Here is a 14,200-nt window from a genome sequence, read left to right as displayed (position 1 = left end):
TACACTTACCTATTAGAGGACTAGAGAGATATAATTACTTTTCTGAAGACATGGGAGAGATAACCTGGGATTTGAAAGTTGATTTTCTGATTCCACCTCTCATTCTCTCTTCACTGAAAAATACTGAAGGTAAGCATAACTAATATATTAACAGTTTTTGAGTAAATTGATAATTTCCATATATATGTATATTCACTCACACATATGTGTATATATAGAAGCATTCATTCATCTATTAATATATCTCTATATATTTGTATATATTTATGTATATATACATAAGTCTTAATTGTGTCTTTCAGAACAGATCATATCAATCACTTTGTTCTTTGTTTACCTAATCAACTAGTTCAGACCATTAGTTCATCTATTGATGCATTATTTTGGTGTTTTTATTTTATTTTTTCCAATGACATGCAAAGATAGTTTTCAAAATTCACATTGTTGTAAGCTTTTGAACTCCATATTTTCATACCACCATCCCTTCTCTCTATTCCAGTAATCAACCTAATATAGGTTGTGTATATATATATATATATATATATATATATACATATATATATATATATATATGTATATACATATATATATACATATATATATATATCTGTTTGATATATTTCACATTAGTCATGTTGTGAAAAAATTAGAACTAAAGGGGAAAATGAGAAAAAAAGAAGAAAACATAAAAGAAGTTTCAAAAATTGAAAATATTATCCTTTGCATTCAGACTCCATAGTTCTTTTTCTGCATATGGTTGACATTTTCCATAACAAGACTTTTAGAACTGTCCTTGATCAATGAATTGCTGAGAGGAACTGAATCCATCATCGCTTATCATATCACAATCTTGCTGTTAAGTTTTTTCAGGCTTTTCTAAGGTATGTCCCCTTTTCATTTCTTACAGCAAAACAATACTCCATCACATTCATATACCATAATTTGTTCAGCCATTCCCCAATTGATGAGCATCTCCTCAATTTCCAATTCTTTGCCTCTATAATGAGGACTGATATAAATATTATTGTACATGAAGATCAAAGAGTATGGGCACAACTTTATTGCCCTTTGGGAATAGTTCCAGATTGCTGTCTAGAATGACTGAGATTAGTTCCCATTTTGCCACATCCTCTCAATATTGATCACTTTTCATTTTTGGAAATTTAGCAATCTGAAAGATGAGAAGTGACATCCCAGAGCTGTTTGAAATTTTATTACTCTATTCAATAATGATTTGGGAAATTTTTTTTCTAATGACCATAGATAACTTTAATTTTTTCATCTGAAAATTCCCTCTTCTTATCCTTTGACCATTTATCAGTTCAGCAATGACTTGTAATTTTATATATTTGATTCAATTCTCCATATATTTTAGGAGTCCTCTATCCAACACCCCATCTATGAAATTTGTTTGCCACCTTTCTACATTCCTTCTAAACTTGGTTGGATTGGGTTTATTTGTACAAAAATATTTTAATTCAATGGAATCAAAATTTTTCATTATGCAAATTATAATGCTCTGTATCTCTTCTTCAAGAATAAACTTCTACACTCTCCAAAGTTTTGACAAAAATATTATTCATTATCTGCTTTAATTGGCTTATGGTATCAATATATCTAAATTCTTTACCAAATTTGCCCTTATCTTAGTATAGGGTATGAAATGTTACCTTTGGCTAGTTTTGTCATACTATTTACAAGTTACAATTTTTGTCAAATTTTGAGGTTTTAACCAAGAAGATAGTGTCTTTGGCTTTATCAAACAATACTTTTACAGCTGCTTCTTTTGTGCCTAATCTATTAGACTGATTTACCACTGTATTTCTTAGCACCAAATAGTTTTGATGACTGCTATTTTATAGTATAGATCTGGCATAATTTAAATCTAGTACTGTTAAACCACCTTGGTATGAAGTTTTTTTCATTTATTCCCTTGAAATTCTGGATATTTTTTTCCTCCAGATTAATTTTGAAATTACTTTTTCTGGCTCTATAAAATAACTTTTGAAAGTTTGAATAGTATGGCACTGTATATGTAATATAATTTAGGTAGAATTTTAATTTTTATTTTATTAGCTTGGTCTACCCATAAACAATGGACATTTTTCCAATTGCTTAAATCTGATTTTATTTTTGTAAGAAGAACTCTATAATTGTGCTCATATAGTTTCTGGGTTTGTCTTGGCAGGTATGTTCCAAGTATTGTCTGTTTTCTACAGAATTTAAATTGGAATTTCTCTTTCTATCTCTTGATGTTAAGCTTTGTTGGTAATATAAAGAATTGCTGATGATTTATGTAATTTTATTTTATAGTTTACTATTTTGCTGAAGTTGTTAAATATTTCAAGTTGTCTTTTAGCTGCTTTTCTAAAATTCTCTAAGTATATCATTATACCATGTGCAAAAAGTGAGCTTTTCTCCCTCATTGTCTAGTCTACTTCCTTCCCAAAGCCTTGAAAGTATACTAAATCAGTCATAGCCTGAGGAAATGAACAAAATAAAAGAAAAAGCAGAATCTGACCATAGAAAATTACTTTGGGGGTGGCTAAGTGGCAAAGTGGATAAAGCACCAGCCCTGGAGTCAGGAAGTACCTGGCTTCTGCTCTCAACCTGGCTTCCGCTCTCAGACTCTTAATAATTACCTAGCTGTGTGGCCTTGGCAAGCCACTTAACCCCGTTTGCCTTGCAAAAACCTAAAACAAAATTACTTTGGTTTGGTGGAAGAGTCAGAAGATGACAAAATCAAGCCTTTTGTATGCAAAACCCCCCAGAGAAAAAGAAAATGGTCTAAGGTTATGGATGAGCTCAAAAAAAGACTTTGAAAAGTAATTAGGGGAACTAGAGAAAAAACTGGGAGAAGAAATGAGAGCAATGCAGATAAATCAGGAAAACCAAATCAGCAGCTTGGTGAAAGAAATACCAAAAAAAATACTGAAGAAATATTACGTAAAAAACCAGTTGAGGCCTAATGGAAAAAGCAACACAAAAGGCAAATGGGGAGAAGAATGTCTTAAAAAAAAGTAGAATGGACCAGTTGGAAAAGGAGATAAAAAAAGTTCTCTGAAGAAAATAACTCCTTCAAATACAGAATAGAACTTTAAAGAAAGCTGAGGAATTTGCACAAACTCAGGAAGAAATAAAACTATTTCCAAGAAAATCAGAAATTAGAAGAAAATGTGGAATTAGAAGAAAATTGGAAATTTGGAAATTTGGAAAAATAACCTACCTCCAAAACAGATCCAGAAGAAATCATTTAAAAATTATTGGGCTACATGAAATTCATGACCAGGAAAGAGCCTAGACTTCATTTTTCAAGAAATAATACAGGAAATTTCAAGATGGAACAGAAAAGATCCTCTCCTTGGTGTTCTTTAAAAAATATTTCAAAAATTTTTAAATTATGACTAAATTTTTGAGACAGAACCCACAGTAAGATACAGTGAGGCAAATTTCCAGCCCAAGGTAATCTGGAAAATAGTGAGAAAACTCTGTTCCACAGGCAGCCCTGACAGAGTGAAGAAATTTCAGCCTCCTGGGAACAGCCCCAGGGCACCTGAGAGCCAATGCTCCCAGCAGGAGAAGCACTTTCCTGACCTGCACCCCAGAGAGCAGCAAGCAAAACTTGGAAGAACAGCAGGAAGACCTCGGCCAGAGTGAGCACAAAGACAAGGCCCTCAGCCAGTAATGTCACTCAGCATGGCCACAGCCCTCAGCACTCCCAGATCCAGGAAATGGAAGCAGGCTCATAGAGTCAGCAAGCAGGAGACTCTAGGCAGCTGCACTCTGAGTGCTCAGGCTACCAGAGGTAAGGCAGTGGAGGGAGAATTCAGAAACTCCCTGGAACAGGACTCTGGGGCTCTGATCCATTCAGATCATGATAGCAGATAAGACCATGGAACAGGACCACCCAACCAAAGCCCAATGGCAGAGGGGTGTGCTTGGGGTAATTGACAGTTCAGGAGAGCAGTCAGAGACTCACACATGGAGTTCCTTGTGGATGTGTCCTAATAAAGCTCAAAAGCTCAGGAAGCAAACCAAAACCAGTCACATACTGGGGAAATGAATAAAAAGGAGAACTGTAACCTGACCATTGACGAACACTGTGTCTATGATCCCAAAGAGGATTAAATTACTCAATCTGAAGATGATGAAGTCCAAGCTTCTGCATGTAAAGACTCCAAGAAATGTATAAGTTCGGTGCAGGTTATGACAGAGCTCAAAAAATATTTTGAAAATCAAGTAAGGTAGATAGAAGAAAAATTGGGAAAAGAGATGAGAGAGATGCAGGGAAATATGGAAATTAAGTCAGCAGTTTAGTCAGGGAGATTCAAAAAATCCTGAAGAAAATAACATGTTAAAAACCAGCTTAGGTTAAAAGGATAATACCGTTCAAAAAGTTATTGAGGAGAAGAATGTTTAAAAAGCAGGATTGGCCAGATGGAAAAGGTGATAAGAAAGATCTCTGAGGAAAGCAAATCTTTCAGATGTAGAATGGAGTTAAAGGAAGCTGATGAATTCACAAGAAATCAAGACAAGATACTTCAACACCAAAAGAATGAAAAACTAGAAGAAAATGTGAAACATCTCATTGAAAAAACAACTGATCTAGAAAACAGATTCAGAAAAGATAATTTAAAAATTATTGGGATACCTGAAAGTCATGATCAGGAAAAGAACTTTGAGATAATTTTTAAAGGATTCCTACAGGAAAGTTGACCTGAAATCCTAGAAGCAGAGGACAAAACAAAAATTGAGAGAATGAACCAATCTCCCCCAAAAAGAAATCCAAAAAAACCCCAGGAATACTAATGCCAAGTTCAAGAACTCCCAAGTCAAAGAGAAATTATTGCAAACAGCCAGAAGGACTCAATTCAAATATCATAAAGCTGCAGTCAGGATCACACAGGACTTAGCAGCAATTATATTAAGGGCTCATAGGGATGGAAATATACTATTCTGGAAGGCAAAAGAGCTTGGAATGCTACTGAGAATCAACATCCAGCAAACTGAACATCTTCTTTCAGGGGAAAAGATGGACTTTCAACAAACCATGGGTATTTCAAATGTTCCTGTTGAAACAACCAGAACTGAACAGAAAGTTTGATCTTCAAATACAGGACTCAGGTGAAGCATAGAGAGTGGAGGAGAAGGGTAAATTATGACGGATTTAATGATAATTAACTGCATGTATTGCTGCATAGAAAAATGATGCTGATAATACACATATGAACCTTCTCATTCAATAGAGCAGGTAGAAGGAGCTTTTATAGATGAAGCACAGGAGAGAGCTGAATTCGAAGATATAATATATTGTAAAAATGGAGTTAATGGTTAAAAAGGAAATGGATGGGGAATAAAAGAAAGGAAAGGTAGAAAAGGCTAAGATATTTCATATAAAAGGTATTTTTTGCAATGAGTTTTTCCAATGATATGGAAGGGGGGGAGGTAAGGGGGACTGAGGTAACCTTCACTCTCATCAGAAATGGCTCAGAGCAGAGACAGCATACACACTCAATAGGGTATAGACATCTAGAATAAAAAAGATGAGAAGAGGGCCAGGGGGAAGGGTGGGATGTGGGTGATAAAGGAGAGGGTAGAACATAGGAGAGAATAGTCAGACATAACACATTTTCTTTTTTACTTTTTGGAAGGTGCTGGGATTGGGTGACCCATCTGGGCCCATGGGACCAGATGGTTGCTGAGTCTCTGAGGTGTTATATGGGTTTGGGGCCTCTTGGACCCAAGGCCAGTTCTCTGTCCACTGTACCACTCAGCTAGCCTAAAACAGATTTTAGAAGAGGATCAGAGTGAAAGGAAAGAGAAAAGATAGTATATGGTAGTGGGGGGGAATGGATGGAAGGAATCACAATCAGCAACATCAATTGGAAAAATATGGAAATATCTTCTGTGATGAACTTATGAAAAAGAATGTGATCCACCTGAGACAGACATGATGTTATCAGAACACAGACTGAAACACATTTTTTTCTCTTTGTTTTACATATTTCTTATGAGGTTCTATATTTTTGTTAGGGAGGGGGTATTATGCTACTCTTAATCAAGATTATTTTAGTATTGTATACATAAAATTATATTAACCAAAAAAGAAGAAACCAGGAGGTATGGGAATTCAAGGAAGCATGAAGGGATTTGCAAGAACTGGTGCTGAGCAGGATGAGCAGAATCAGGAGAAAACTGTGCACCCTAACAGCAATATGGGGATGATCATCATCCTTGATGGACTTGCTCATTCCATCAGTGAAACAATCAGGGACAATTTGGTGCTATCTGTGATGGAGAATACCATCTGTATCCAGAGAAGAAGCTGGGAAGTTTGAACAAAGACCAAAGACTGTTACCTTCAATTTAGAAAAGAAAATGTATTGTATTATGTAATTTTGCTTTCTCTTATACTTTATTTTTCTTCCTTAAGGATATGATTTTTCTCTCGTAACATTCAACTTAGATCAATGCATACCATAGACACAGTGTAAAGACTATCAGACTGCCTTCTGTGAGGGGGGGAAGGGAAGCAAGAATAGGGGTAAATTTGTAAAACTCAAAATAAACAAAATCTTTTAAAATAGAATAGGGAAACTCTAAAAAAAAGAAAAAGAAATAATATGGCAAAAATTGCCCTGAGATCCCAAAAGCAGAGGGTGAAATAGAAATTGAGGAAATTCACCAATCACCTGCTGAAAGAGATGTCAAAAGAAAACTTCCAGGAATTTTATAGCCAAACTCCAAAACTCTCAAGTCAAAGAGAAAATTTTAAAAGTTGCTAGAAGTGAACAATTCAAATGCCATGACTTTATAGTCAGAAGAACACATGATCTGCCAGCCTCTTCATTAAGGTCTCATAGGGCTTGGAATATAATGTTCCAGTAGGCAAAAGATCTTGGTTTGCAACTGAGAATCAGCTACCCAGCAAAACTGAACATTCTTTTTTTAGGGAAAAGATTGACTTTCAATGAAACAAGGGGCTTTCAAACTTTCCTGTTGAAATGGTCAGAACTGAATAGAAAGTTTGATTTCCAATTACAGGACTCAGGTGAACCATAGAGGGCAGATGAGAAGGACTAATTATGAAGACCTTAATGATGTTAAACTGTTTGTATTTCTGCATTGGGAAAAAGATACTTATAAGTCAAATGAACTTTCTCATTTATAAGAGCAGTTAGAAAGAGCATATATAGACAAGGTACAGTAAGGAGCTGGATATAATGGTATAATGTAGCCAAAAGACAGAGGCAATGTATGATAAAAGAAATTGCTGGAAGGAAGAGCAAGGAGAGGAGGAACGTGCTAAGATACTTCACATAAGGATCAAGAAAAAGCTTTTTCAACAGAGTGGAAAGGGGAGGAGACACGGGGGAATGAGTGAGCCTTCATTCTCATCAGAAATGGTCCAGAGAGGAAATAGCATACACACATACTAGGGTATAGAGATCTATCTTATCCTAGTGAAAAATGAGAAGAAAGGGCTGGGATAACAGAGACTGGTGGCGGGGGAGGGAAGCATGGAGTAAGTTATAGAAGAGAGGGAAGATTGTGGGAGAGGGTACTCAGATACAAAAATTTTGAAAAGGAACAGAGTGAAGGAAAAGAAAGAATAGAATAAATGTGAGATAGAAGGAATAGAGCAAAGGGAAATACAGCTAGTAATAGCAACTGTGGGAAAAATATTGAAGCAACCTCTTGGGTGGACTTATGATAAAGAAGGCAACTCATCCTAGAGGCAGAGCCATTGGAATCTGAACTCAGACTACACTACATTGTTTTTCTCTCACTATTCTTGATCTGTTTTGGGGGGAGGGGTTTTATATTCAATCTTACAACAAAGCTATTGTAATGATAAAAATTTAATAAACCAAAAATGAAGGAAGACAACAATCTGACTTGTACCAATCATTGATTTAGATGTTTGAAATCCAAAAAATAAAATTTATACAAGTTTTACCCACATGGAACTTTTATTCTTACAGAATTTACTTAAATAAAAATACATATTTTTGTCCTGATTCAGAAGAAAAGCCTTATAATCTCTTTAAGTTCTCTATAGGTAATGTATAAGTGTAAATATGATTAATTAGGTTTAAATTTTTTCCATGTATTTACAAGATTTCAAGTCTGGGCATAATGTGTAAAATAAACTTTTTTTTAAAAAAGAAAAAAGTTTTTTTTTCAGAATCTATTGTGATAATCATTTGATTTATTTTAGTTTTATTAATATAGGTATATTCATACATAAACCTATTCAAGAGAAAACTTCAGAGTATGAAAATATAGAAAAAAGTTAAATTAGAAACATTTCAAACAAATTTTAAAAAAAAGATTCAAAGTCTGAAATATACCACCTAGCCTTTTATTTTGTTTTCAGTGTGTATTTATGAAAGCCCCTTTTACACCATTAAATTTAAAATTCTGAAATTTCCATTTATGTTCTATGTCAGTAACCTAGACAATAACCTCTATGTTAAACCTAGTTGAATATACCCTATACATATGCCTGATAGGAATAGCATAATTTTTGGAAATTTCCATTATGTATTGAGCAGCAAATTTACTTGTTTCTTTTTAGGCTTTGTTAAAATAATTGTCTGAGGTTGCCCACTTCTCAATACTATTCCCACCTCACCTCTCCCAGTCTTAGATTTCTTTTGATCAGTTTTAAACTGTCTGAGAAAACTAGAAATACAAACTATCAAAACAGTTGCTATACCTGTTTGTGTTTCTAATCCCAGATTAAAAATACTACACCCATGGAAACTTGTGGAAATCAATTTTATTATTACCTTACACTTTTTCTCTAAGAAAAGCTTAGTTCTACACATAGGCAGAACACTCATTATAGTTCTTTCTTTTTCTGGAAAAGTTAAGGTCACAATGAAATGGTACTGGATGCTGTGTTGGATGACTGAGGCAGGTTTAGAGGTTAACAGTGCTGAAATCTTAGAACAAAAGATGTTTGGGTTGAAGACAAATTAAGTCCAACATATTAATGGCAAGTAATTTGATAGCTTGGAGCAGAGGATTCATGAAGGGGCTGTTGAATGTCTTGGTCATTTGTCTGGAGGAAGAATGGGAAAAATATTTACAGGTTAGTTGAAAATAGAAGTATGTCCATTTAAAAAACGGTTCAGTTTAGAATGGAGAAAAACATATAATAGTAAAGTGAATATTGGGTAACAAAAAAAAATCAATGGAATTCAGACAGATTATTTGATATCAAGGGGAAAGCATATAAATAAAAGGATGATAGTCAAAATCAGAGACCCATGGAGAAATGAACTGAAGTGCTTTGGTGACAAAACAGAATATAAATTAATGAAATAGTTAAAATAACTTCAGTCAATGCATGTCTTTTTTCTTAACATGTTACCCAATTTTGCTGGTGGGAAGGGGGAGTTTACTGACCATTTTGATGCCTTCACAGAATTACTGAATCTCAAAGCTGAAAGGAAAGTTAGATGTCTTCTAGACCAACCTATAATTTAATAAGAATTCACACTAATGCTTTTCTAAGAAATGATCATCTGGCTCTTGATGAACACCTTCAATGTTCTCTCTCTTTCAAGAAGTTCTATTCAATGAAATTTGAAGTTATCCCCCTGCCAACAATCACCATAGTACATCTGTCTTTATGCGACTGCTGTTTTTTGTTCCTAATTATTTTCTTCGATGTCAAGTAGAATAGTTGTAATCCCTTGTTCTTTGTTATGGAAAGTAGTAAAATACAGGAAAAATAGCATCAGATTTCTAATCAAAGGAATTGGTTAATTTCCTGGCATTTTTCCTGCCGTGTGATTTTAGGCAAGTCACTTGCAATTTTTAGCCATCCATTTCTTCAATCCAAAGGCCCCCTTCAATTCTATTTCTATGATCCTTTGGATGGAAAAACCTTCAAATATGTGAGAAAAATTGCCATTGCTCCAGGATCTTTTTTCCTGTAAGTCAGACATTATCATTTCCTTTAATTGCTTATTCTAAAAAGTTTTCTAATGTGACATTTACAAATGTGTTCTTAAGAAAAATTTTAATAAATGTAATTCAAAAAATTGGTTTGATTTATAATCCTATATTTTATTTTAGGTATTTAAAAACATCTGTAATGTTGTATCATCAGAATGCTAAGGGAGGACAAGATACAAAAGAAGTTTTAAAGACATTAAAGAAATCACTCATCTTTTAACCCTCATTATTGCCCTCTGGATCTTCTTCAATTCCTCAGTATCTTTACTAATAACTTTCTGCAATTTTACTTATGAGATCTCAACATTGGAGATTTTAGTGATATTAATGGGCAAATCTTACTTGAAAATATGACTTTAATAATGTTTTTGAAGATTACAATAATTTCTTGGAAAATCGAACCAAACTGGTGGAGTTTAGGAAGGACTTGGCCAAGTTTTCCCAACATTTCCTTCCAAGATATTTAAAAATAATGTCTCAAATCAAATTCTGAAGGGACAGACTCAATAAAATGTCAGTCCAAGAAAACTTAGGATATCATAAGGTGATATTTGTAGAACAATGATGGAAGCTGTTTGGAAACCCATGTGAATACCTATCAATGGTGATGACAGAAGGAACAGCCCCTTATGGAGTTCTAAAGTCAGAGGCAGTAAAAGGATCCAAAAACTGATCAGAAAGAAATTATAGGAAATCCTTATACTATCACTAGATGCATGACAAGATGCCATTTTACAATTTCATTGACTATAATAACTTCTGGGGTCACAGTTAAAGGGCAAAGAGGAATACTTTAGATGTCTTGGAACATTATATTTCAAACTAATCCAATGAAATTGAGAATAATATTGAATAAAAAAGAAAAAAAGGATATTTGATGAACTCATAGATTTTTAGTTATTTTAAAGGAAAAGACCAGACTTAATGGAAAATTTGATATAAAAGATCCAAATCTTATATAAATGAAAATGTGATCAGTATCTAAAAACTGTCAATGTTGCTAAGGTACTTTGAAAACAAAATGGTTGGATCTGAGTTCTGTATGTTGGGATGAATCTAAACAATAAAATTGGGTAATAAAAGGAAAAAGGAAAGAATTATAAAATGAAACATTAAAGGAGGAATACAGAGGAAGCAGGTGGGAATGGAGGCCTGGTAATGTTGGAATCTTATTCTCAACAGATTTGAAGAGCAAACAACATGTTCTTCTGGAAGGGCTTAGAATTCTTCTGAACATACACAGGAAGAATTCTGGGGGAAAGGTGGGGGAAGGGATTTTTAGAGTGGTGTATGGATTGGAATATGAGAATGTGGGGCAGAAGATAAGGGGAAATTTTGTTACATCATGTGGATTGATATTGGATATTGGAAGGAGGTATTGGGGGAGAAACATAGAATGGAACAAGAAGTGGGGGGAGGTACAGTGGAAGAGAAGATATGATAAAAGAGACAGGTTAAAAAGAGCTCCTAAGAAAAAAGAATAGTCAGTTAAAGTAAGATGAGTGATATTCACAAATGGTAGCTAAAATTATGAATCCAAAGGGGATATTTATAGCAACTACCTTCATGATGACAAAGAAATGAAAATTTCAGGCATCCTCACCAATAGCAGAATGACTGAATATAGTTGTGATATAATATCACAGTGCTATAAGAAATGATGAGCTGAATTATATTAGAAAGATATAAGAAGACTTTTGTCAAATGAATGGGAATGAAGGGAGCAGAACCCAGAGAACATTATCTACCATAAAAGCAATATTGTTTTAAGAATGACTTCACACAACTAACTCATTTTTACTATTAAAAATACACAAGCTAAAAATAAAAGATATATGATGAAAAATGCTAACTACCTCCAGAGAACTGATAAATTGAAGTACGTATAAAAAGAAATTTATACACTATATTTGTATGCATGTGTGCATGCACATGTGTGCATATTTGTGCACACATATGGTCATAGATTAATACATAAAAATAATATGTGACTATATTTAGACATGTATCTGTACCATAATATTCACAGTATTTATGTATATGTATGTTATGCATACACACATGCATGTATGTAAAGTAATACAGTACAACATGTTCATGCTCATGTACACACATGTATACATTCACATACACAGAAGAATACAGGTACATCCATATTTATGCATGTGAATATATACATGCATGCCCATACAAAAACAATATATGCTCTCATGTGTACACCAATACATATATTCATACATGCATGGAATGTGATATACCTGTGTGAAAACATGTACAAACATGTGTTCACACAATAATGTGTGTATATAACTTTATGTGTGCATATGCATACATGTCCACATATATACACACCTATTTGTGTAAAATGGAAGTCATCTTTAGGGTAGTGGAAGAGGAAAGAAGCAAAGTAATTTACATGTTAACTTTATTCTATATTTGGAGGGAAAGCAGGTAGTACATGGTGGATTTCAGTTTTATATACAATCATCTTTTTGATTGCACTGTGTTATGGAAATTATTACTTTTTGTGAATTAAGAAAATCTTTTTCTTTTACAGAGAGAGATCAGAGCTCAAGAAGCAGTATCTTTAAGAATCTGCAAAGGGCATGAATCAGAATAGCATTATAAATACCACTTCTAATGGCTTAGGGTCACTTTCTGAAGAACAGAGTATAAAACAGTAGAGTAGTTATCCCATCGCTCCCCATATCACATCACCTTGGAAGCACTAAAATTTTCTACCCTCAGAAGCAGCTCTGACAACAGTAGTACAAGCCTGAAGCTTCCTCCAAAATGGAAGCAGAGCCCAAGTTAAACATAAAATCCAAAGTAAAAAGATAAAATGGGAATTGAGCAAACAACAAAAACACCTCCTTCACAGAAAATATTATAGTGACAAATGAAGGTCAAGATACAAACTCAGAATATGACAATGAAGTCAAACAACTACAAGCACAATCATATAGGAGAAAGTTGTGAAATGGACACAAACACAACAATAATGCCCAGATGTAAAATTATTTTAATAATCAGAAAATCATACTATAAGAAAATATAGGTAAAAATGAGAGCCCACGCAGAAAATTATCAAAAGACAATAAAAACTTGTTAAAAGAGGCTAAAAAATACTGAATAACACCTTAAAAACAGACAGAAAATTACACTGATGATAATAATTCCTTAAAAAGCAGAATCAGACATATGGGAAAAGGCATATGCATGCTCACTGCAGGAAATAATTCTTCAATATTAGATAAGACATAGTGAAATGTAATGACTTCATGAGACAACAAAAATAGCAAAATAAGATCAAAAGAATGACAAAAGAAAATGTGAAATATCTCATTGGAAAAATATCTGAATTGGAAAATAAATCAAGGGGAAATATTTTTTTTAATATACTGAACTTAGCCTTTTCAGACTTTCCTGTTTCTCCCCTCTCTTTTGCTCCTTCCTTCCCTTCCCACACCTACTCCTCTTTCCCCCTACTTTCCCTCCTTCTCTTCTACCATCTCCCATGCCATTCTTCCCCTCTCCCTTCCGCAGCCTAGACAATATTGTGTGGATATGGCCAAGGACGCCAACTGAGGTGGATATCATGGGGTTGTGCCTGTACATGTTCTACAAGAGGAGTATGAAACTGATGGGCCAGCTGACAACCACCAGTGAAGACTATAAAGTATTGGAAAATATGAGTAAATTGATTAGCTTGGAGTATCTGGAAATAAAAGACATTGTTATAAACATAAGTAAAAATATAAAGGATTTAAACCAGATATTTGCAGCACATCAGCCTAATCTCAATCAGATCACTTTTACTGAGGAACAAGTAGCAGCTCATGAGCAAGCAACCTATAGGTTGAATGCATGATCAAAGAAAGTAGTAGCAAAGTACAAGATGTTAGAGAGGTGATGAAAGAAGTTTTTAGCACAAACACTAACTGCAAGAATGTTGGGTTTTTTCCCATGGAATAGGAAAACTTCTATGCTTCATTTCCATAAATGGAAATGGTGCTGCTGATTCAATGAGAATCACAGTCCCCACTTTGGTTGGATATGTAACTTGTCATTTTTTCTAAACCTCTACCCAACACCTGGAACTTCATCTGGTCATGTGATACCTCTTGTGCCCTGAAGTAAAGCTCAGAAATCAGTATCAACCCCATCTGGAACAGATATAGAGCAAAGTCTTCGTGCTTTCTTTTCCCTCCCTCCTTCCTTCACACTG

At 34.2% G+C, this 14,200-nt stretch overlaps 1 protein-coding gene across 1 annotated transcript; it reads left to right on the top strand.

The window, feature by feature from the left end:
• The first annotated feature begins 13,570 nt into the window (after positions 1-13,570).
• LOC141489702 (biogenesis of lysosome-related organelles complex 1 subunit 2-like) lies at positions 13,571-13,843 on the top strand. The gene has a single exon (XM_074190187.1). It carries the CDS (start codon positions 13,571-13,573, stop codon positions 13,841-13,843), a length of 273 nt encoding a protein of 90 aa, XP_074046288.1.
• Positions 13,844-14,200: the final 357 nt, after the last annotated feature.

Source organism: Macrotis lagotis, chromosome 5, assembly GCF_037893015.1.
Source record: "Macrotis lagotis isolate mMagLag1 chromosome 5, bilby.v1.9.chrom.fasta, whole genome shotgun sequence".
Taxonomy (NCBI): Eukaryota; Metazoa; Chordata; class Mammalia; order Peramelemorphia; family Peramelidae; genus Macrotis; species Macrotis lagotis.
Note: the sequence above shows the minus strand (reverse complement) of the source record. Positions and strands in the feature narration are given on the sequence as shown.